The sequence below is a fragment of the Protobothrops mucrosquamatus genome, unplaced genomic scaffold (assembly GCF_001527695.2).
Source record: "Protobothrops mucrosquamatus isolate PMUCROS unplaced genomic scaffold, P.Mucros_1.0 scaffold2180, whole genome shotgun sequence".
NCBI classification, from domain to species: domain Eukaryota; kingdom Metazoa; phylum Chordata; class Lepidosauria; order Squamata; family Viperidae; genus Protobothrops; species Protobothrops mucrosquamatus.
In genome coordinates, this window is record NW_015388273.1 from 447,369 (window position 1) to 472,545 (window position 25,177).

The 25,177-nt window shown below is 37.4% G+C and overlaps 1 protein-coding gene across 1 annotated transcript in view; it reads right to left on the bottom strand.

Moving 5' to 3' along the window:
- The window catches only part of GALNTL6 (polypeptide N-acetylgalactosaminyltransferase like 6), a 527,250-nt gene that overhangs the window by 231,208 nt on the left and 270,865 nt on the right, over positions 1 to 25,177 (bottom strand). Inside the window, exons 5-6 of the mRNA XM_015824280.1 lie at positions 7,425 to 7,610; positions 3,310 to 3,493 (exon numbers count right to left, since the gene is read on the bottom strand). Coding sequence (XP_015679766.1) covers positions 3,310 to 3,493; positions 7,425 to 7,610 — 370 coding nt within the window. The remainder of the gene's footprint in view (positions 1 to 3,309; positions 3,494 to 7,424; positions 7,611 to 25,177) is intronic.

A 25,177-nucleotide genomic window follows, 5' to 3' on the forward strand; every position in this document is an offset into this window, starting at 1 on the left:
CCCCACTCCCAACCCACCCAACCGTCGCAGCATGATACCGTGGTCCACGGTATCAAAAGCCGCTGAGAGGTCCAAAAGAACAAGGACAGAGGAATAGCCCCTGTCCCGGGCCCTCCAGAGATCATTTACCAACGTGACCAATGCCGTTTCCGTGCTGTATCCCGGCCTGAAGCCCGACTGGAGCGGGTCCAGATAGACTTCTAGTATTCTAGTATTCAGAAGGCATAAATGTTTTGCCTAAATGTTAATAAAGAAAAAAGAGGGAGTCTTCCACTCTTAACACATTATTTTTGTATTTCTAAGAATATTTCCCAGGAATAACTGGAATGCCCTTTCTCACTATTTATTTATGCAGGCAGCTATAGTTCTGCTTCCAACACCGTCTACCAGGGTAAGGATGATGGGTGTCAAAATAAAGGGAACTGCTGCCCTTTTATTATTTAAGCTTCAATGCACAGCCACTGTGTTTAGTACATTTAAAAATGAAAAATTGTTCATTTTCATAATATTTATATTATTTATATGATTTCATTGTTTACTAATTAACAAATGACTATTTTTTGTAAATAACTTTAAAATAATATTTTTAAAGGGGAAATAGGTGTGTATGTGATATGTAGAAACTACACATTAATTACTTGGATACAGTAGATTCACTGGTAAAAGAATTTGGAAAACACTTTCAAGCCAAAGTAATTTAGAGTTCAGTAAACTCTAAGCTTCAGTAAAAAGTATATTCCTTGCACTATTTCAGTGGAAAATGCACTAGATAATTGATGAAGTTCTACTTATATGCTAGCATTATAAATGATGGCATACAATACAAATGATGGCATACAATACAATTGTGTCTTCCTTCCTTCCTTCCTTCCTTCCTTCCTTCCTTCCTTCCTTCCTTCCTTCCTTCCTTCCTTCAGAAAGTAGATTTTATTGAATACTATAATGTAGTTACAAGCTAGATGTGCCTGGAAATGTATTAATTGTTTTTGTGAGATTTTTTTTCTTTTTTGAAGAGAACAAACTGGTTTTAATCTCCCTTTTAAATTTTGCTTTTCCCTCCTCTAGGAGCAATGTACTATAAAATGTTAAGAAAGGCTTATAAATCTGAAAGAAGAAAATTCCAGTCCAGACCATTTCCTCTAAAACAGAAAAAGACTTGATGTCAATCGAAAACAAATAGAATGATACTTTTCTCTCAAAGAAAATACTTTATTTGAAAAAAAAAGTGATGTGAAATTTTCTTGATGTTCTCAAAGGTCTGAATGGCTGGATAAAGAAGTAGCGACAAGAAATAAAATACATAAATGTAAATTCATTAGACTATTGAGCTAGAATTCAGAAAAAATCAGATTTAAATTACAGTTCAAAGGACTAGTAATTCCCTTGGTGGCAGTTGGGTATTCCTCATTTATTAAATAAAGACTTATTGGCTAAATCAAGGGTGTCCAACCTTGGCAACTTTAAGGTAGCTGGGGAATTATGGAAGCTGAAGTCCACATGTCTTAAAGTTGGACATCCCTGGACTAAATCATCTTCTTTTTGAGAAGAAGACAACTCATCTTATTGTATTTGTGGACTATAAGAGATTTTTCAGTCCAACTAAAATAGAGTAATTATTTCTTCCAAAATTACCCAGATGTTTAATGATTAGAAAGGACAGCTTAAGAAAAGAAGACTATGATGTTAATCTTAGAGACAGAATGTGAAATGTAAACGCATTTATTACTGTTATCAAGACGATTGGAAGTTCCTTCATTCTATTCTATTGTTTTGTTTTGTTCTGTTCTGTTCCACTCTTTATTTTTTCTATTTTCTTTTCTCACTACACACTATTTTTAATCTACTTTATCTTTTTTCAATATATGTATTGTTTATAATCATATATATGATACATATAGAAGTTCAGAATTATGCAGTAATTATTCATAAATTACTCAGAAGGCACCAGAATGTAGGCAAACATATGTATAGCAGCCATTTCTTTTTTCTTTTTTCCTTATTTTTGTGGTTGGTTTAAAGTGGTGTTTTGGCACTGGATAATTTTGGAAAGCATGCACAGTCCTATACAAAGCTTTGCAAGAAGTCATGGCTCTTTAAGCTTGAGCTCTTTTCTGCTGATAACATGGAGATTGGAAATATTTCATTTTATAGTTTGCTTCAGTCATTTTACTCATTGGTAAGTTTTATATTGTCCAGACCACTAACACTATATCCTAGAGTTTATTCCATTTTATTAATGTATTCTGATCTGAAGTAAGGATTTTTTTGACTTATGACAGTTTCAGTCTTTTTGTTGTTAATATTTCAGGAATGCAAATCTAAGGTTAAAGAAAATTAGCCACAACACTGAGACATCATGTCTTTGTTTGTTCATAGTTAAAAATATGACTTATGAGAAGAAAACAGGTAGGACCTTGGAAGACTGGCAGTTATAATCTATCAATTCTTGTCAGTATATTGGCAACAAAAGTCAACAATTACATTGTAGTTATTATACAATTACATTACATAAATGCAGCATAGAAAGGATCTTAATTTAATGGTTGTAGCTTTAACTACTAACCAAAACTCCACTTTCTTTTCTCCAGTGCCATTGATTTTAGTTTTGTTGGCAGATGAGCATAAATTCTGTTTTACAATATAGACAAAAATATCAATAAAAAAGGGAGTTGACTTTGTGAAGACTAGGGAGAGACTTATTGTGAACCATGCAATATCAGTGCTAAGATGTTGGCTTATTTGAACTTTTTCACAATCATTTGGGTATCACCTGAGCCAGTTTGATCTACTGATTAAGGCACCAGGCTTGAAAACAGAAGATCATGAGTCCAAGTCCTGTCTTAGCTATGAAAATTAGCTTGCTGACCTTAAGCCAGTCACACTCTCTCAGCCCAACACCCCCCCCCCCGACAAGGTTGTTATGGCAAATCTATGAGAAGGAAAGTGTGTTGGATATGTTTGCTGCCTTGAGTAATGCCTTAGCTAAATGAGAACAGACTGAAGTTTGATTATCTGTTGTGTTAATCTCCTATTTTGTGTAATAGGAATCAACACAGATAAATTTATTTCCCATTTTTTTCTCCTGTTAATGATAAAGAACAAGAGCCTTTGATTAACCAGATTTCTTCCTGATCAAAGGACAGTGCTAGAGGCATTTCTATGGATCCGTTCATCCACTTTTTGATTTTTCTCACCATGGCCCCTGTATGTTGCTAGTTTTAATAAAACTGTACAATGTGAGCCTAATTTGATCCAAGGTCCCATCGTCTGCAGTGTTTAATTTTCATGCTCAGTGCAATGACTACTTACTCAAAAGGATCACTGGGATCAGTCCTTCGGAGCTCCGGTGGAATTGGTATTCTTTTGTAATACATCTCCCAGTCAAAGGCTCCACGCATGGCATCCCCTGCTTGTGCCTCATACCCAAAGTGATTGTGGTCAATGACATCGATCATGGGACATACAATAGTTTTATAGTTCAGTGCAATCTGGTCTGAAATATGAAAATAGAAAATATGAAAACAGCAAGACAGTCAAGCCATTTATCAACTTACCAAAAAAAAAAAAAAAGCCATTGGAAGCCATTCTTCCCTCTTCCTCTGCTTTACTGTTTTTTAATTGGAAGATTGTTTAGACAAGTCCCCATAGGACCAGAAGCATTTCAGTTTTCATATCTGCATCCAGCCTCGGTCTTGTCTGGGCTTGATGCACTTGCACAATGATTAGAAGCAATTATAGTTCTTCAAAAAGAGAAGCATCCCAGTGAGACCATCAAAGTCAAACCATGTATATCTTTGTCATTGTGCTGCTCTGTGCTGTCTCTAATCTCTCATATAAGGAGCCAACAAGAATGCTCAGAAAGAAAAATGAAGGAAAAATGTTCATTTGAGGTTTGCATACAATATTCACAAAGAAAATGCTGCTTCTTGTTATTGAAATATATTTGGTTTTGCTGTAACCCAATACTTGAAAGGTAGGGATCTTCCAGTCCATTACACTTTTATATACCCCATAATACTATTTTATGTCTGAATTAATCTACATAAATTAATTTGCAAAAAAGAAGCTCCAAAATTTTAGGGTATTTATTTCATCTCATAATATTAGTGGCATAAAGGGTATTCAGATGAATCCCAAGTTATACTGGATTCTTAAGCTGATTTTGTCAGGTTGATCAGGTGACTATATCTAAAGACATCTTCTCATCTAGTATGATCCAACACTGTCAGCAGGCTTTGGGTCATTTAGTTTAGGCAATAAACTTACTTTGATTAAGCATGAGTCAATGTTTCTGAGCATTACAAAAAAATAGAATCTTTCAGCCTTTCCTTAATGCAGTAAAACTAATAGAGAAAGCTTTCAGAGTCCAAATGGCGTACTGAGGAAGCAGAGGCAATGAGTACAGGAAGCTGAACAGGAGAGAAAAAAATATACTTGTATGACTGAGAAAGTTAGGAGAAATATTTCTGACACTTAATTTTGCTGCTACTGCAGTGACAATATGGAAGAACTACCTTGAAATTTGGTGCCTCTATTGTCAATCCCTATCCTGCTTCAATTGTTTCTGTTTCAAGTCACTAATTGCCTTCAAAGGAAAGAAGTGACAAAACCTAATCACAGCTTGAGGAATGTTTTGTACAGTGTCAGTATTAGAAGAAAAAAACTCTACTTTAATACAAGTAGACCTAAGGACAACTAAAGCCTATCTTACTTCATGGATTGAAGTGAGAGAATGATAAAATCGCAGTTTGTCACGCAGCCGCCATGGATGGCTGGGAGATTTGCTCTCTCTCCCCCATTCAGTTTCGCATCGCTGGGGAGGCCCGAAAAGGGCCAAAAGTTGCCCCAATGAGGCGACCAGCAAGGAGGGGCTTTCTCTGGATCGCGGGAGAGCAGCAACTCTCATGTTAGAGCAGGCGTTCCCTCCAAACTGGCAGACGAAAGGACCGGCCATAGAAATATGGCTCGTCCCTAGGCTGCTAACAGCCGAAGTCACATTACCATCTGGCAACTTCAAAGCTGCGTGGACAGGACTGGGTGAGGACTACCTCTCTTACATCCTAATTACTTAATTAGCTGCATAAGCTGCTAAAGTACTTTTCCCCCTGTGGTGAGGGAAGGGGGATTTTAGCCCTCCCTTGAGAAACAGCAGCAATCAACCACTCGGGAGTTTAAAACGTTGGAAAAATACTGGGATCCTAATTGGAATTCTATTTCCTAAAATTGGTGGATTATAAGACTTGTAACTTTCTACTCTCTCTATTTTTTTTCTCTGATTTTTATTCTAATTACTATTGAAGATTTGGGGGGTTTTCCCCTTAAAATAGATGGGGGGAAAACTGAAAAGATCCAACTAACTCTGAGACGTAACCTGCTATTCTTTAAGAGAGATTTGTTGACAGCTTTGAAAATAGATAAAATATAAAGCAACCTTGAAGCACCATCAGCTCCTCACTTGGTGGACTTTCTGACTGTAAGGTTTTTTTTAGTTTAATATACTACAATGGAAGAAGAACAGGAATGGGTTTCTTCTACAGAGGAAGCACAGGAACAAATTCTTTGTATGTTAAAAGTGATTATCCAAACTCTACATATAAGTCTGGATATGCAAGTTCAAATTATGACTTCAACCAAAGAATCATCTATACAGAATTCTATAGAGAAAGTGAAACAACCAAATGCTATGACAGAAGACTTAGATACTCAACAAATACAGACAATGGAAAATATAAAAAAGAAACTGATAATAGAGAATAAGGAAAGGACTTTTCTTATAAACCAGAAGGAATTTGAAGATAAAAAAGAAAAACAGATGAAAGAGAAGATAAATACTTTGGGACAACTGCATCAAACTGGAAAAACAAAGAGACGACCTGCTAAATCAGCTAGTCCTCTTAAGAAAACATCAACTGGAAGCTCTTATCAACATCAAACAATAGCCACAATAATACAAGGAGATCTTTTTGATGATTTAAAAGCAAAGATACGAAAAATGACCTGGCAGAGAAAAAAAGCTCGAATAAGATTGAAAAAGATTGGGGTTTTGATCTACACATGAGATCAAAAATAGAATATATCTAAATGGATAGAATATGTATTCTGAACACAAGATATTGTAACAATTTGAGATAAAGAAAATTTTGGTCATATAAAACCTAGAAATATAAATATTGAAATAAGAATACTATACTGTTTTATTAGTTTGTTAAGATAGATGGTAGAATTTATATATAAGGGGTGTATTTTAAATATTAGATTGTATGAGGAATTGTGATAAAGGAATTGTGTTTAATTAAAATTTTGGAAAAAAATAAATATTAAATGTTATATTAAAATATTAAGAGAAAATTAACCATCAGGTCACTGATTGGCTAAAAGTTTGAATGTTTACAAATAACTAAAATTTGAATTTAAGATATTGTTATGAGTTGAGACAAAGGTTAAGTAAAACGTAGAAGTATAAATGCTAATAATTAAATTTGTATATGGGTTTGTGGTACAAATGCTTTTTTTCTTTTTCTGGAAAGGAAGAAAGGAAGAAAGTAGAAGGAAGAAAAGAAAAAATTTATTAGCCCCAAATAGCCCCAGATAGGAGACTTAGAAATTTTATTGTCTAAAAGATGGAATGTCAAATTAATTAAGATATGTATAGACTGAAGAGCATTGATGAATACTAGAAAGGTATTTTTTGTTTGATTGATAGAATAAAAAATGTATTGGTTCAAATATGACAGTAAATATTATGGGGGAAAGAGAGAGAATTAGTTGTTGTAATACTCTGAGATTTGTACTGATGATATTCAAATGTAATGGAATTACTGTGCTCAGCCGCCATGCTACTTTTCAAATATGTAAATGTAATATTGGAAAATTAATAAAAAACTTGGGGAAAAAAAGATAAAATCACAGGTGTGCAATGAAAAATGATGTTCCAGAAAATGGTTGTGCTGTGGTTACATGCAAATAATAATAATAATGATGATAAAGTTGGAAGGGACCTCAGAGATCATGTAGTCCAACCTCCTGCTCAGGCAGGAAACCCTATACCATTTCGGACAAATGGCTGTCCAGTTTCTTCTTTAAAACTTCCAGTGTTGGCGCATTCACCGCTTCTGGAGGCAGGTTGTTCCACTAGTTAATTGTTCTAACTGTCAGGAAGTTTCTCCTTAGTAAATTTTGTTTCTTCACAGCATAGAATAGGTAGAACCACTCTCAGCTATGGACCTACCAAATCATAATATCCATAAACATTGTTTTTAGGAATCACACCCAAATCAAAACATTTGGTTGCACAATGAATCTTTTTGTGTCTATCTATCTGACATTGTATATAGTTATAATTTCAAAAGTGATAGAAGAGGTGAAGAATGAAACAAAGGCAAAAATATTCTAATATTCAGATTAAGGTACTTTATGCCACTTACTTAGTAAAGGAGGTAGCCAGTTCGCATTAACTTCACAGTGTGAATCTAGAAAAGTCAATACTTCTCCTTTAGCTATTGTAGCTCCAAGTAATCTGGTGCGAATAAGTCCTTCCCGCTTCTTGGTGCGCACAATTCTCACTTTGTCAATATGTGCCATATATTCCTCCAGGTTTTTTTTTAAATGTTCTACAAAAAACACGGATAAGAATATAAAAGCATAGGTTAGAAAGGGATAACTCAAGAATATATGATGCTTTTCATTATACATATTCACGTTCACATTGCTTTTTTCCCAGAGCCAAACTGTTTGAGGCGCTTCATAAATTGCAAATGTTCTCTGTATAAATACACAAAAAGAAGCCACTGACATTTTAAACCTCTTCATAGCACATTCACTGTTGGCAAACTTCCATCCTGCATAGAATCATAATTATAATGACCACAAGATGCTCATCAACCCTCCAGAGCCTGCTGTCCAAGGCCAAATGAACATTTTGACATATGGTTTTGTAAATGGTGCCCTTTCTAAATGAGCTTACCAGCCCATTAATTATGTAAAATATGCATAGTATGAAGGTGTGTGTATTTCCATTTATAGAGTTAAATCAGCATTAATGAAGGTGCAAGATCAAATCAACTTTGGACCACCTTCAAAAATTAGGTACTAATTTTAAGCAAATAAATAATTGCTAAGCTTTATTAATAGAAGTTAGCTATGTTACCCTTCCCCTTTCAATTCTTCTTGCTGAAATTAGGAAGAACGACAGTCAGAACAGGCATCAGAAAAACAAAGAGACTATGAATTCTAGGCTGCCTTAGATACAAAGCCAGCTACTTATTTTCCCTATTTTCGGAAGGAGGCAAATCATTTCTCAATATTTAATCAGAACAGAGTTGGGAGGGACCTTGGAGGTCTTCTAGTCCAACTCCGTGATCAAGCAGGAGACCCTATACCACGTCAGATAGGTGGCTGTCCAGTCTTTTCTTAAAAACCTCCAGTGATGAAACACCTACAACTTCTGAAGGCAAGCTGTTCCACTGGTTAACTGTCCTCACTGTTAGGAAGTTCCCCCTTAATTCCAGGTTGCTTCTCTCCTTGATTACTTTCCATATATTGTTTCTTGTCCTGCTCTCTGGTGCTTTGGAAAAATAAGTTGACCCCCTCTTCTTTGTGGCAGCCTCTCAAATATCAGAATACTGCTATCATGTCACCCCTAGTTCTCCTTTTCTCTAGACTAGCCAAACCCAAATCCTCCAACCGTTCTTCATATGTTTTAGTCATGTTTAATCATCTTAGTTGCTCTTCTTTGCACTTTTTCCAAAGTGTCAACAACTTTTTTGTAATATGGTGACCAAAATTGGATTGAATATTTCAGGTGTGATTTTACTAAGGCTTTGTAAAGCAATACTAATATTTCATGTGATTTTGATTCTATGCCTCTATTTATACAATCAAGGATTATATTAGCTTTTTTGGCTGCTGCCGCACACTGCTGGCTCATGTTTAAGTGATTGTCCACTAGGACTCCAAGGTACCTCTCACATTAATTGTTTTTGAGCCAGGTTTCGTCTAATCTGTACTTGTACATTTGCTTTTTCCTTCCTAGGTGCAAACCTTGCTTTTCTCCACATTAAATTTCATGTTGTTGGATGGGGCCCATTGTTCAAGTTAGAATAGAATAGAATAGAATAGAATAGAATAGAATAGAATAGAATAGAATAGAATAGAATAGAGCTGGAAGGGACCTTGGAGGTCTTTTAGTCCAGCCCCCTGCTCAAGCAGGCGAACCTATACTGTCTCAGACAGGGGAATGTCTAGTCTCTTCTTAAAAATCTCCAGTGATGGAGCGCCCACAATTTCTGGGGGTAAGCTGTTCACTGGTTGATTGTCCTCACTGTCAGGAAGTTTCTCCTTAATTCCAGGATGCTTCTCTCTTTGATCAGTTTCCTACCATTGTTTCTCATCCTTCCATCTGGTGCTTTGGTGAACAACCTGGCCCCCTCTGACTTGTGGCAGTTCCTCAAATACTGGAACACTGCTATCATGTCTCCCCTATTTCTTCTTTTTTTAAGACTAGCCGAACCCAAGTCCAGTAGCTGTTCTTCGTATGTTTTAGTCTCCAGGCTTTAATCATCTTAGTTGTTCTTCTCTGATTTTTCCCCAAACTCTCAACACCTTTTTTGTGATATGGTGACCAAAACTGGCTGCAGTTTTCCACGTGTGGTCTTACTAGAGTTTTATAAAGCGGTAATAATACTTTGTGTGATCTTGATTCTATGCCTCTATATAGGACTGTATTAGCTTTTTGGGTTGCTCCTGCACACTGCCAGCTCATAGTCAAGTGATTGTCCACTAGGACTCCAAGGTCCCTCTCACAGTTATTATTTTTAAGCCAGGTCTTGCCCAATCTATATTTGTGCCTTTGGTTTTTCCTGCCTAAATTTAAAACTTTGCTTTTCTCCACATTGAAACTCATTTTGTTGGATAGGGCCCATTGTTCAAGTTTGTCAAGATCTTTTTGGATCCTGGGTTTGTCTTCTGGGGTGTTGGCTACTCCTGCTAGTTTGGTGTCATCTCCAAATTTGATGAGTTCCCCTTCTATTCTCTCATCTAAGTCATTGATGAAGATATTGAAGAGTACTGGTCTTAAGATAGAACCTTCTAGTACCACACTGTTTACTTCCCTCTATGTAGATGTAGTACCATTAAGGGCTACTTGTTGATTTGTCAGCCAGTTACAAATCTATCTGGTGGTGATGCTGTCAATCATTTTTCTAGCTTACCAAGAAGTAAGTTGTGGTCTACTTTGTCAAATACCTTGCTGAAGTCTAAATATACTATGTCCACAGCATTTAGCTGGTCTACTAATTTAGTTATTTTGTCAAAGAATGAAATAAGAAAATAAGTGGCATGATCTGTTTTTAACAAACCCATGCTGGCTTCTCGTTATAATTTTATTTGTTTCTAAATGTTTACACATCTGTTTTTTGATTATTTTTTCCAGTATCTTCCCAGGTATTGATATTAGAATGATTTGTCGGTATTTTTCACCTTTTTTGAAGATGGAAATCACATCAACTCTTTTCCAATCCTCTGGTTGTTCCCCAGTGCACCAAGATTTTTTAAAGATAAAATACAATGATTCTGAGATAACATCGGCCATCTCCTTCAGAACTGTGGGATGTAATCCATCAGATCCCGGTGATTTATATTCATTAAGATAAGACAGGTGTTTTCTTACCATTTTGTTGCTTATTTTAATTTTTATTTCTAGTCTGTCTTTTACAGTTATGTTTTTGGTAGGTTGGGTATAGTTTCTTTTTGTGTGATGACTGATACAAAGAATGAGGTGGAACTGCTTACTTCCCTTCATGTAGATGTAGTACCATTAAGGACTATTCGTTGAGTATGGTTTGTCAGCCAGTTACAAATCCAAAAACCTGCAGGAATCTGTTTAGGCAGTCTCTGAAAACTGGACATGATTGAACAGAAGAGGAAAAAGATATGGCCTGCACATCTGCCTTTCTCTAAAACCAATGTATTGTATGTTTGGTGTATGAAGAAAAACAAATACAGTATATTGCTTTCAAAAAGTATGTCCCTCCACCAAAATAGTTATTCTAATATCAATCTATGTATCCTCAGCAATTACGAATACAAGTTGTGGATTTGGGGGTCAGGTGGCATCAAAATCAAATTAATAATAGTAATAATAAAGAGCTAGTTAGTTGCCTTTTGGTTAGGGCATCAGCTAGAAAGCAGGAAACTGTCAGTTCAAGCTGGGAAAGCCAGCTGGGTGACCTTGGGCCAGTCACTGTCTCTCAACAGAAGTCACCTCACAGAGTTCTTGTGGGGAAAATAGGAGGAGGAAGGTGGATTCTTTATGCTTGCCATCTTGAGTTATTTGTGAAAATAATAAAGTGGAATATAAATAAACAAATAAATCTTGAGTTTTGTCATTACCTACCATTTGGATTCTAGAAATATATTTTTTTCTGCCAAATATTGTTTAGGTGACAGGTGCCAAAGGTTTCTCTTGAAATCTACATAGAATACTGTATGGAATACAGTAAATAGTAATGGAAGACCAGATAATTATTTTGTAGAGTTCCTGACTGGGAATCAAAAATTAAAGTTTTGTTCCTCATCTACCATGATCTGAATATTACTCAGATTTCCTTGCAGCTGCTATTTTCCTAATAAAATTGTGTCCATTAATTAAGCATACTATTTCATGTGGTAAAAATCTACACAATCGTTATATTTTTCTTTTTGCTGCCCTCTAGCAGTATACATTTTTGTAGCCCAGATATGATAGCCCTAATATTAATTTCATTAATATAATCAACTTAATTAAACTGACATTCAGTGTTATCCCAAGAAAATGAACTTGCATAGAATCAGAAAGATGCCCAGTTTTGACCCTAGGAGCAAAATTAGATATGGCACTAAGCTAGGCCTCCTCTAGATTTGATAAAAAGAAACATTAGTTCTTTGCTAGCATTTAGTGATTATCAGGATTTTCCCAACTCAAATTTAACAGCCTTAATTTTGAGAAGCAAAATTTCTCACTCTAGTCACAAAACTAAGAGCAAATAAAATTCATCCCATGTTCAGATCTTCACTATAGCAGTAAGGATGATGGGATGTCTATAATTTTCTACCCTTATCTTATCACCAGAAATTATCTAGTGAAACTGTTAAAGGTTATCTATATCTAAATCAGAAGAACTACAATTAGGTCTAGTTTTATGACTTTTGCAGACAAAATCATTCATATTTGTTCACAGTCAACTGTCAGCTGGCCAGAGATTGGTGAATTGCATGGTTGAAACCTTGCAAGGTCATCTTGGAATCTGTGGACTGAAAAAGTGGACAAGGTTCTCTATGGCAGGGCTTTTCAATCTTTTCACAGATTGTACCACTTTTAGAACATGACAATATTCGAGTACCACCAGTGCTTAGTAGGGTATCAAAAACGCAATGACTTAAAAAAAAAGAGAGGGGTGGGAATGTTGGGTTTTACTGATTAGATTGATTTGTTGTTATAGAAATGGGAAATTTTTACTATTATGGAAAAGTTAAAAGTTGAGGTTCAATGTTAATGCTTCATTCTACTGCAACACAGGAAGTCGAAAGTCAATGCCTTTTCTTTTTCCCTTCTCCCCCTCACTTTTTTTCTCCTTTTTCCTTCCCACTGTGTCCTACTATTTGCTTTTGTATTTTTGTATTTTATTTTATAATCTAATAAAATGTTACAAACTGTAAAAAAAAAAAAAAAGGAAAAAAGTACCGGTTTTAATTTCTTCAGTGGCAGTTCCTTTGTTGAATCACTTTCCCTTTGCACTGACAAATGCAGTGCTTTTTTTGTAAAAAAAAAAAAAAAAAAAAAAGGTGCCGGAACTCACACACGTCATACAACCCGCCTTGCCTACCCTACAAGGTTCGATCCAAAAAAAATGCCAGAACTCCGTTCTGGGCATTCTATGACAAAAAAAAAAAGCCCTGGACAAATGTATGAATAATTTATCCATATTTATTAATATGCACCATTACTTTGGTGGTCAGCTGGCTGGTTAGCCTTCTTTCTCTCTCCCTCTCCTCACTCTTTTTTCTTCCTGCCTGCTAGGCTCTCCTTCCCCAACCTCTTCTCCTTTCTCTCTTTTTCCTCCCTGCCTGCAGGGCTCTCTTTCCACTCCAACCTCTTCTCTGTCCCCTTCTTTCCCTGTTATCTTTTTTTCCCTTCTTGCCAAAACCTGCTCCCTTTATATCCTTTCTCTCCTCTCCTCCTTTTCTTGTTGGTGCACCTCCAGCTGACTCCTCTCTTCAAGGCTGCACTTCTTCGTTTCTCTTTCTCTGTCCCCTTCTCTTTCCCCCATTGTCTTTTTTTTCCTCTCCCTTTCCTGCCAAAACCTGCTCCTTTTATATCCTCTTCTCTCTCCCCCCTTCTCATTTTTTCTTTGGTGCACCTCTAGTGAGGCACTGCTTGTGGAAGGGCCAATCAGCTGGAGTCAGGTGCTCATCATGGATGTTCAGCAGAGCCCCAGAAACATCACAGCTCCAGCTGACTCTCCCACAGGCCTGTGCAGTGCTGCCATCACTTTAGCTAAACTTTTACACTTTTTTTTACAGTGCTTTTCAATCTGTTGTAAGCGTGCCACCTGCCAGGTGCTGAGGTACCACCAGTGGTACACGTACTACGGGTTAAAAAGCACTGCTCTATGGGATAAGCTTTGTTCTATGTGGACTAGTTCCTTACCCCCTTTGACTCAGTTGAGCTACCAAAAATAGGCAAAGAGCTATATCAATAAAGTAATAAACATCTCTTTGAGAGAGGAGGTAGGGGTGACTTTGAAGGTTTCCTCCTCAACAGTAATTCTTTTTTTTACAATAAAAAGTTTTATTAATTTTAAGATAACCCCCCCCCCCCATACAATTACAAATATAAACATACATTAATATTACAACTTCTCCATTTTCCCATGCATCAATACTCCTAATTTAATACACAATTCTACTTCTCACCATACATCAATACTCCTAATCTACCCTTCCTCCCACCCCCCATCCCCCCCAGACTTCCCAGAACTGATTACAGGGTTAAACAAACATCATCCCCAATCTAAATATAACTACCCACATATAAAGCAATCAAGAATAAACATACTTTAACTCAAATGAAAACAATCCAATATAAGCATACTTTAACTCTAAACGTTATATATAAAAAAGGGGGAAAAAAAACCTCTCTAAAAATAATCCATCCATCTTCCCCAAACCCAAATATCTTAAAGTTAAACCTTTAAATATGCGGAAATCTTTACCATTTCTTCAAAATAAAAAACAACCAATAATCTTACTGCTATTATTCATTTCTTAATTCAAATCTTCCATAATCCCTTACAATATAAACTTTATCTTTGTCTTGAAAATCTATTAGGTATTCCACCAAATTAATCCAAAAAGAAAAAAAATCCAATCCAGCAAATATAATAATAATTCACAAATTATTTCCCAAATATCTAATAAAATTTTGAGCCCATTTAATCATACATAATATCATTTCTCCAATATTTTAAGCCCCTTTACAATCTTTAACTAATTTTATAAATTCTCCTTATATGAGCTCTATTTCAGTCTTTCAAAATAAGTAGTTCCTTATAAAAAACCTCCAATAATCAAATGCTTTCAACCCTTTAAAACAGTATAAATAACAAACTGGTGCGTTTCTTCCATTCTTTTAAATCGCTTTATTGATGACAAATCAACCTTCAAAGCCAACAAGTCCTTTGCCTTTTGAGTTATGTTCAATCTATAATGTGTCTGAAATATCTGTTGATAAAAAACCTGTATGGTTTCATGACAAGATCTTCTGGAAGAACAAACAGCAACATCTCTTGGTATGTTTCTCTGACATGCGACCCCTATATTAACTCTATAAACTTTTTCTCTCAAAATTTCTTCAGGGTCACACACCAAAACCACAACCAGATCTGTCACAGCTTCCTCTCCCAGCTTTTCCTGCTCATATTTCAATCCTCTTCTCAAGGCAAGCTCTTTGTCTTCACACTGTAAGATATCATTCTGAGCTATTTCCACAGCGTCTTCAACTTTTAAAAGTCTGTCTTCCTTCCCTTCAGCATTTTCAGATAATTCATCTGCCCTTCCCTCTATACAGTCTACATGAACTGTAAAACCTTGAACTTTTCCCAATCTAAACTCCAAACTTTCAACATGTTCCTCCACTTCCACCCGTTCATCAATACATTCTACATGAACTGCCAAGCCTTGCAATGCAAACAATATATCTTCTCTCATTTCTGCATTTTTCTTTCCAAGTTTCTTTTCAAAAAGCTCCTCCATCTCCGTTCTTATCTGTCTTACATTGTTCTTCAAAGCATCCTGTAAATCTTTCAGTGTAAGTACCGGAATTGGGGGGGAAGGCGGAGGAGTCTTAGCTCTTGGCTGCTGTGCTGTTTGAACAGCTGGGGAGGAGATCGTGCCTTTCTGAAGAACAAAAGTTCCCACATGTTCTGAGACCATTTTACTTTTCTCTTTCTTCTCTTATACTTTCATTTATAAAGTATGAAGTCTTATAAAAGCAGCAAATAAAAGTAAAAGCAAAAAGCTTGCCCAGCCAGTAATCAACAAAATAACTAAGTCTGTTACAGTACTTCTTCTAAGTCCAGAATAAAGTGAAAATCTCCAAAAAGTGAAAGTCTCTTGTATTTTCTATAAAAAAAACCAAAAAAACGCCCTTACGCAGCAATATTCCTTCTTCTTCTTCAAATTAAAATAAAAAATGAAGAAAATTCTTATTTGTTTCCAGAATTAAAGTCCCAATTCATTCCAGTTACAATCCACCTGGTTAGTTCTGTGTCTTAGCAGCAAAAACAAAGAGACAACAAATCTGCAGCCATTTTCTTCTTACTTTAGTTTTATACAAGATAAGGAAGATGTTATAATATTCTCTGAGTTAAAGTCTTAAATCATCTCAAATCCAGTCCTCCTGGTCAGTTCCGTCTGCTTGTACTTTACTCACAGTTTCCAGTTCTTTAAATAGCAGATGTGAAGGCTGCGTCTGGCTTTGTCCCTAAAAAAAAGGAACAAAGGCACCATGGGGTGCGGAGAAAAAGCCCAGACTGCGAGAGAGCTCTCACCCCTTCCTCCAGACAAAAGAACGGAGGAGAAAGGGAGCTCAATCTCTATCTGGCAAACTCACCCCTCCCTCTTCACCCGAGGGACGAGGTTCCAAGCCGAGAAACAGCTAATGACCGCTGTTTCTTCAGGCTTTGACGCAACCCCAGGTGGGCGGCTAAAAAAAGCCGCCATTCCCCGCACCAATCTCCACCGGAAGCCCAACAGTAATTCTTGATTCAGGCATTTTAGACAATTCGTGACTGATCTCCTATATCTTTTTGAGGGCAAGATTGTGGAGATGATGATGGGCAGCAACTACAGAGAACCTGCAGAAGGGATTAGGTAACATTTCTACCACAGGCTGGGCAAAGAATGTGATGATGATGATGATGATGATGATGATGATGATGATGATGGAAGTTGGAAGGGACCTTGGAGGTCATCTAGTCCAACCCCCTGCTCAGGCAGGAAACCCTATACCATTTCGGACAAATGGCTGTCCAGTTTCTTCTTAAAAACTTCCAGTGTTGGCGCATTCACCGCTTCTGGAGGCAGGTTGTTCCACTGGTTAATTGTTCTAACTGTCAGAAAGTTTCTCCTTAGTTCTAGGTTGCTTCTCTCTTTTGTTAGCTTCCACCCGTTGCTCCTTGTCCTGCCTTCAGGCGCTTTGGAAAATAGCTTGACTCCCTCTTCTTTGTGGCAGCCCCTGAGATATTGGAACACTGCTATCATTTCCCCCTCGTCCTTCTCTTTGTTAAACTGGACATACCCAATTCTAGCAACCGTTCCTTATATGTTTTAGCCTCCAGTCCCCTAATCATCTTTGTTGCTCTTCTCTGTACTCTTTCTCAACATCTTTTTGACATCCTGGTGACCAAAACTGGATGCAGTATTCCAAGTGTGGCCTTACCAAGGCATTGTAAAGTGGTATTAATACTTCACGTGATGTTGATTCTATCCCTCTGTTAATGCAGCCTAGCACTGTGTTGGCTTTTTTGGCAGCTGCAGCACACTGCTGGCTCATATTTAAATGATTGTCCACTAGGACTCCGAGATCCCTCTCACAGTTACTACTATTGAGCAAGGTACCCCCTATACTATACCTGTACATTTGGTTTTTCTTGCTTAAATGTAGAACCTTACTTTTTTACCATTGAATTTCATTTTGTTAGATAGCGCCCAGTGTTCAAGTCTGTCCAGATCCTCCTGTATCCTAAGCCTGTCTTCTGGAGTGTTGGCTATTCCTGCCAGCTTGGTGTCGTCTGCAAATTTGATGAGTTCCCCATCTATCCCCTCATCCAAATCGTTAATAAAGATGTTGAAGAGCACTGGGCCCAGAACAGAGCCCTGGGGCACCCCACTACACACTTCCCTCCATGTAGATGTGGTTCCATTGAGGACCACACGCTGAGTACAGCCGGTCAGCCAGCTACGTATCCATCTGTCTAACCCGCATTTTTCTATCTTCTCAAGTAGTAGGTTGTGGTCTACTTTGTCAAATGCCTTACTGAAGTCCAAGTAAATTATATCCATAGCATTCCTCTGGTCCACTAATTTTGTCACTTGGTCAAAGAATGCAATAAGATTTGTCTGGCATGATCTGTTTTTGACAAACCCGTGTTGGCTTTTAGTAATGATTTTGTTTGCCTGTAGGTGTTCGCTGATTCGTTGTTTGATTATCTTTTCCAGAATCTTCCCAGGTATTGATGGAAATCTTGATTATGTACACTATTGTCTTATTTTCATTTTTTTAATTGGATGATATTACTGTTTTCATTATAAATTGTTTTTACAGTGGGCTTTTAATTTACATAAATACATTTATTTATTCATCATTTTTGTTTACATTAAATTTTTTATTATATGATGATGTGGACTTTAGATGTATATAATTGTCAGCTGCCCAGTGTTTTTGATTGGGGAGACACACAAAATTTTAGTCAATAAATAATTAACTTCCCTCAAATAATTCCAGGACTTGTACTAAATCTTATACAGGTTTACAATTACAAAATTGTCTGCCATAATAACCTATTGCATGCAAATAAACTAGTCAGTTGATGCTTTTCATTTTTTCAAAATGAAAAAAGAGACATTTAAATGATATAAAAAAAATTAAATTCATTTCATGCTAAACAAAGATGATGGTTTACGAGTTCTAAGCTAGGAAGTATTTAAAATTAACCGAAGACAGATTTCCTACAAATAGAGAATTAACAAAAACGTCCTTTACAGCGTTGTTCCTTAGGCTTTTTATTTCTGTTTTAGGAAGCCAGAAATTATGGATGCAAGGGCATTTTCAGATTTGTTTTTCTTAGACAGACTGGAATACTTAATATTATTGGATTTCTTCTATCTGAGACACTGAGAGATCATAATGGCCTTGGCAGGTGGCCAACAGTTTGGAGCCAGGACTGTTTAAAGGACTATACTCAGTTCATATAAACTTTCCAAGCTTAAAGATCAATTACATGTAAAAGTTGTTTAATCAGAATATATTACTTCAGTAATTAATTAATTAAAAGAGATTAGCCCATTTACTTATAATTGGCATTTTAATCCTGTTTTGTTATATAATGAAACTGCTAAGCAAGCATTAACCCAAACTTTGAAAAAAAAATCAAGAAACTAATATAAATGAATCAGTAGGAATAAGGTGGGATGCTATGAAGGCAGTATTAAGAAGACAGTGTATAAAGCAGATAAGCACAATTTTTAAAATAGCATTACAAAAGGCAAAAAGCTTTATTCAGAAATTAACAATATATTACCAGCATGAAACATAACTGGATCAGTTACAATTTATAAACAAATTGTAAATAAAAGGAGAGAGTTATATGATTTGGGGACACATAAAATCTCTTCTCAGGTTATTTTTACCAAGCAAGTACTATGAACATGATAATAAAAATGCTAGCATATTGGCAAATAGATGGGGAAAAAACAAGTACAGTTATAAAGAGTCATTCAATCATTTTGGTGGTCATGTAATTTTGGGAGAGAAAAGTAATATCACTAAATAAAATAATGAATCCTCTTCAGAGTTAGGCTTACTATATTTATTTACAGAACTAAACCTCAAGTTTAAAAATAAGTATAATCTAACATAATAGTTGCCCAAAATTGAAAAAATAGATAGTATAACATATGACATATGAATTAACACAGCTTCTTTAGTTGCTATTTTACAGACAAAATTGAAATAATAGAGATCAAATGTAGGAATCATAATTTTATCAGATTTGAATAGATGTTTAAAGTTTAGCATAATAGCAATAGACTGTAATATTTTACAAATAAGAAAAATTTCTACATGCACAGTACTTACATTTTAAAAGATTTGTTTGCATTTTCTATAACTATTTTTGCTACGCATTTTGGATTTACTTTCATTTTGTTTCCTAATAATATTAATTAACTATAGTTCAATAAAAACAAATTTAAAAATGTAAGAGCTAAAAGTAGCTCTGAAGATCACTTAGCTTAAAAACCAATTTGCCTGGAAGCTTTTTGGTTAGTGGCCCCATATTAAGAGTTTTTTCTAATTATGCCACCATCAATAAAACCTTTTAAGGGACCTTATTTGAAGTTGATTATTTTATAGTACTGCTAGTCTAAAATTGTTTTAAAGCTTCAGTTAAGACTATTCTTTAAAATGGTTGCTTTAATTAAAATGTAATTGTTTATTTCAGGAGCATTTTATATAAGTTGCCCTGTCAGATCTTGCCTAAAAAAGCTGTCTAGGATTATTTTAATTAACTGAACAAATGAAATAGGTGTAAGCTTTCTCTTGACTGATGTTATTTCACTGATTTTTCCTTCTTTAACAAAAGAGCAATACAAAATGGAAATGTTGTATACTCTGTATACAGTATACTGCATACTGTGAACATTTGGAAATAGAATAGAGATGGAAGTGTTAGGTTTAGGGTTAGGAAATCTTCTAATCCAGCCCCGCCCCCGGTCAAGCATGAGAACCTATACCAGGGGTCCCCAACCCCCAGGCCACGGCCAGTAGGAACTGGGCCACACAGCTGGAGGTGTGCTGAAGGTACATCTTCCACCTCCAGGCATGAGGCGAGACTGCAGGGGTCTGGGCAGGGCCAGGAGAGTGGCTGGGCAGAAATTGTCTTGCTCAGTGCAAAGGTCCTCCAGCACCTGCACTTGCAACTGGCTATTCCTCCTCCTGCTACTTCTTCTTCCTCCTCCTCCCCCAGCATCCCAGCTGAGCTTGCACGCCCTTTGTGTAATTCTCCAAGTTTGCAACAAAAGCGCACACCAGCTCAGCTTGAAACCGGGAGCTTCCCCAAAGCCTCATTGGAGGGGGACTCTCCCAAGGTANGCTGCTGATACATAGCAGGGAGCCAGGTATATAATCAGCAGGCCCACTTGAACCCCTTGCCCCCATTTCACAAGGAGGGACTCCACACCGTCTATCTGAGGCACAGTGGTCTCCCTAGGACAGAGGCTCTCCCTTATGATGACCGCTACCCCCCCGCCCCTACCCCGGGTCCTCGGCTGGTGGAATGCCTGAAAACCTGTTTGTTCATTCCTCCTTTGTACAGATCTCCAAGTTTGCAAGCCAAGCATGCTCCTACTTGGCTTGCAAAGGGGGAGGGGGGGAGAAGCTACATTTCCCCTTAAGCACTGTGTCTCCAAGGGAATCCCTCTCTCATTTGCACATTTTACGAGACTGCTGGGCTAGTGCAGTGCCAAGTTGGTTTGCTCTCTCTCTTTCTTGAATGGTGTTCTCAGCACTTCGACATGCTGGGTTTTGCTGGAAGGCTGAGTTTAGGATTATCTCTTCCTTCCCACTTTCTTAGAAGCAGAAAGTCACTGATCTAATCTAATACAATGTAATAATAATAGAAATAAGTGCATTATTTATTTGTTCGTTTGTTTATTTAGAAATTTTTCAATAAATGTAATGCACTTGAATCATCCTGAACCCCCCTACCCCCTCCACCCCATCCCACCACCCAGTCTATGGAAAAATTGTCTTCATAAAACCGGTTGGGGATCTCTGACCTCTGACCTATACCATTTCAGGCAAGTGACTGTCCAGTCTCTTCTTAAAAACCTCCAGTGATGGAGCGCCCATGATTTCTGAAAGCAAGCTGTTCCACTGGTTAATTGTCCTCCTGTTAGAAACTTTCTCCTTAATTCCAGGTTGCTTCTCTCTTTGATCAGTTTCCAACCATTGTTTCTTGTCCTGCCCTCTGGTTCTTTGGAGAATAATTTGACCCCCTCTTCTTTGTGGCAGTCTCTCAAATATTGGAATACTGCTATCATGCCACCCCTATTTCTTCTTTTCTTTAGACTAGCCCACAGGTCGGCAACCTGTGGCTCTGGAGCCGCATGCGGCTCTTTGAGCCTTCTCCTGCGGCTCCCAGCCTCCTCTGCCATTTGCAGACAGAGACAGAGCTTCTCTCTCTCTCTCTCTCTCTCTCTCTCTCTCTCTCTCTCTCTCTCTCTCTCTCTCTCTCTCTCTCTCTCTCTCTCTCTCTCTCTCTCTCTCTCTCTGTGTGTGTGTGTGTGTAAAAAAGAGAGTAGCCTCACCCTGTTCTGATGAGCTGACAAGCTTATTGGGTGGGGCTCCTCCCTTTGCTGCATCTCTGCAGGAAGCAGGAAGGGCAGGAGAGAGCTAGCTAGCCCAGCTATGCTGACTCAGGAATTCTGGGAGTTGAAGTCCATGAGTCATAAAAGAGCTGAGGTTGCCTACTCCTGAGCTAGCGCAATAAGAATGTGTGTCAGCTTGTTGGAGAACAGTTTGAAGCCAGCTTGCCAGGTGAGCAGAAGATCGGAGAGAGGAAGCGAGAGGGGGGAGAGAGAAAGAGAGAGAGGGGGGGAGAGAGAGAGAGAGAGAGAGAGAGAGAGAGAGAGAGAGAGAGAGAGGAAAGAGAGAGAGAGAGAGAGAGAGAGAAAGAGAGAGAGAGAGGAAAGAAAGAGAGAAAGAGCGGGAGAGGGAGAGAGAGAGAGAGAGAGGAAAGAGAGAGAGAGAGAGAGGAAAGAGATAGAGATAGAGACAGAGGGAGGGAGAGAGAGACAGAGAGAGAGAGACAGAGAGAGAGACTCTTTTGACATCTAAAATGAAGATAACACTGCATATATCCTTTTTTATCTTTATGGGAAATTGGTCCAAGTGGCTCTTTGAGTGTTTTGGGTTGCCTACCCCTGGACTAGCCAAACCCAAGTCCTGCAGTGGTTCTTCATATCTTTTAGTCTCCAGGCCTTGGATCATCTTACACACTCTTCTCTGAACTTTTTCCAAGGTCTCAACATGTTTTTTGTAGTATGGTGGCCAAAATTGGCTGCAGTATTCCAGGTGTGGTCTTACTAGGCTTTTATAAAGCAGTACTAACACTTTGTGTGATCTTGATTCTATGCCTCTGTCTATACATCCCAGGATTACATTAGCTTTTTTGGCTGCTGCTGCACACTGCTGGCTCATAGTCAAGTGATCGTCCACTAGGACTCCAAGGTCCTTCTCACAGTTACTGTTTTTGAACCAGGTCTCGCCTAATCTGTATTGATATCTTTGATTTTTTTTCCTGCCTAAATGTAAAACTTTGCCTTTCTCCACACTAAACTCATTTTGTTGGATAGGGCCCATTGTTCAAGTTTGTGCAGATCTTGTCCAGCTTGTCCTCTGGGATGTTGGCTATTCCTGACAGTTTGGTGTCATCTGCAAATTTGATGAGTTCCCCTTCTATTCTTTCATCTTAAGTCATTGATGAAGATATTGAAGAGTACTGGGCCTAAGACAGAGCCTTCTGGTACCCCGCTGCCTACTTCTCTCCATGTGGATGTAGTACCATTGAGGACTACTCACTGAGTACAGTTTGTCAGCCAGCCACAAATCCATATGGTGGTGATGTTGTCTATTCCAGCTTTTTCTAGTTTACCAAGCAGTAGATTGTGGTCTACTTTGACAAATGCTTTACTGAAATCTAAGTATACTATGTCCACAGCGTTTCGCTGGTCTACTAATTTGGTCACTTTATCAAAGAATGAAATAAGATTGGTTTGGCATGATCTGTTTTTAACAAACCTGTTCTGGCTACCAGTTATAACTTTGTTTGCTTCTACAGTTTCCTTGACTTTTTTCTTGTTATTAATATATTGAAAAAAACTTTTTTTATTATCCTTGATTTCTGTTGCAAGTCTTTGTTCATTCTGAGCCTTTGCTTTCCTGACTTTGTCTTTGCATGTTCTGGCTGTCTGCTAATAATCAGCCTTAGTTATGTGTCTGTTTCCAGTTTTTGTACTTGTCCTTTTTGTCTTTCAGTTTTTCTGAGAGATCTTTATGCAGCCATACTGGTTTCTTCTTGACTTTCTTGTTTTTTCTTTTTCAGTGGTATTGTGCTGGACTGGGCTTTTATGATAGCATTTTTCAGAGTTTCCCATGTTTCTTGAGTTTTTTCCCTTTAGTATTTTCATCCATGGAATCTTTCCTAGGTTCTCTCTGAATTTGTTAAAATCAGCTCTTTTGAAGTTTATGACATTGGTTGAACTATTTTCTATTGCTTGTGTTTGCATTATATTGAATTCCAGTATGATGTGGTCACATTCCCCCAAGGTTCCAGAAACTTCAACTCCCTCTATCACTTCTTCTCTATTAGTAAGAATTAGGTACAGTATAGTTTTACTTCTACTTCCCTCCTCTACCTTTTGGATGACAAAGGTTTTGACTAGGTTGGTTAGGAATCTGTTTGATCTCCCACTTGCTGCAGAGTTTGTCTTCCAGCTGATATGTGGTAGTTACACAGATAATCCTTGTTTACTAATCACTTGTTATAATAGTGCTGAAAGATAATTTTATAATCATTAAAAAGCTTTCAAAGTATCTCTCAGCCACATGAATTGCTATTATAGTCATAATGACTATAGTTATTATAGTCAGAATTGCTATTATATGCCTCATCTGTTTTTTTTTCTTTTCTTTTTTCCTTTCTTGCAGAGCAGAGGGATTGCAAAAGAAGGCATTGCAAGAGATTAAGATGTTTGCTTTCTTACAAAATGAAAGCAATGTGATCATACAGTGGGCTGTAGGCATACTATGCAGACAGTTTACACTACTGTGTTAAAATCTTTTCCTCTCAAATTTCTTTATTCTGCAGGATTGAAAAGGGGAATAGAGTAGAGAAAAAAGGAAGCAATTTCTGTAAGCAATCTCTCCTTTGCCTGACCCTTTCCTGCTGCCGGCACTATCACATTGCTCTTGATGGATAGAAGAACCAACAGCTTACTCTCTTGAAATATCTTCCTCTCTGATCTTTCCATTCTATGATGGGAGAGAAGGGTCAGGCAAATGAGAGATTGCCTATAGAAATCACTTATTTTTCTCCTCCTCCCCAAGAAAAAATGCATGTGGATTCTGAGGCAATCTCTCCTTTGCCTTAATTTTCCCCTCCTCGCTAGCAGACAGTGGAGAGGAGGAGGTTTCAAGAGAATACTATAAACTGTATGAGCAGCACACCAGAAAATCTTAGTCCCAATCTGCCAGCACTATCATGTTGCTTTTGATGTGTACAATACAGAAAGCAGGCATTCAAACATTCCAAAGAAATGTGGCAAAGAAAAGCAGAAAATGTGAAACTGAGTAGTCTTATCTCTTTCCAGCCAGAAAGCAAAGTTAAGCAACTGCTTCACCTGGAGGCAGAGTTGTTGGTTCTAATTAGGTAGTTAAGCGAGGACTACAGTAATCACAAGCTTTCTACAAAAAATTCACACAGAGAGACAGGGACATTTTGAAAGAAAAATCTTCAGATCCAGTCCAAGCTGGGAATAAACAAAATGGAGACTGCTTAGGAAAGAAGGTTCAGTTTATTTAGTTGCCAGAAACTTCAGTGACAGCAGCTGACAATAGAGCTGGGAGTGGTTGGGATTTTACACCTTTTTGGGTTTTGTATTTGGAATTGTTCCTGTTTGAGGTTGTTCCTGTTTGAGGTTGTTTCTGTGCAATGAACTTTGACCTGAGGTTCGGTGTGCCCTTTTGGTATTCTAATGGCAGTGGGTTAATCCTATTATGTCCTAAAGGTCATGTCTTTAGATTTTGGGTGGGGGATGTAGATTTTTAGGGGTCTTTGTCTTTCTAATCCCATTAGCTCTA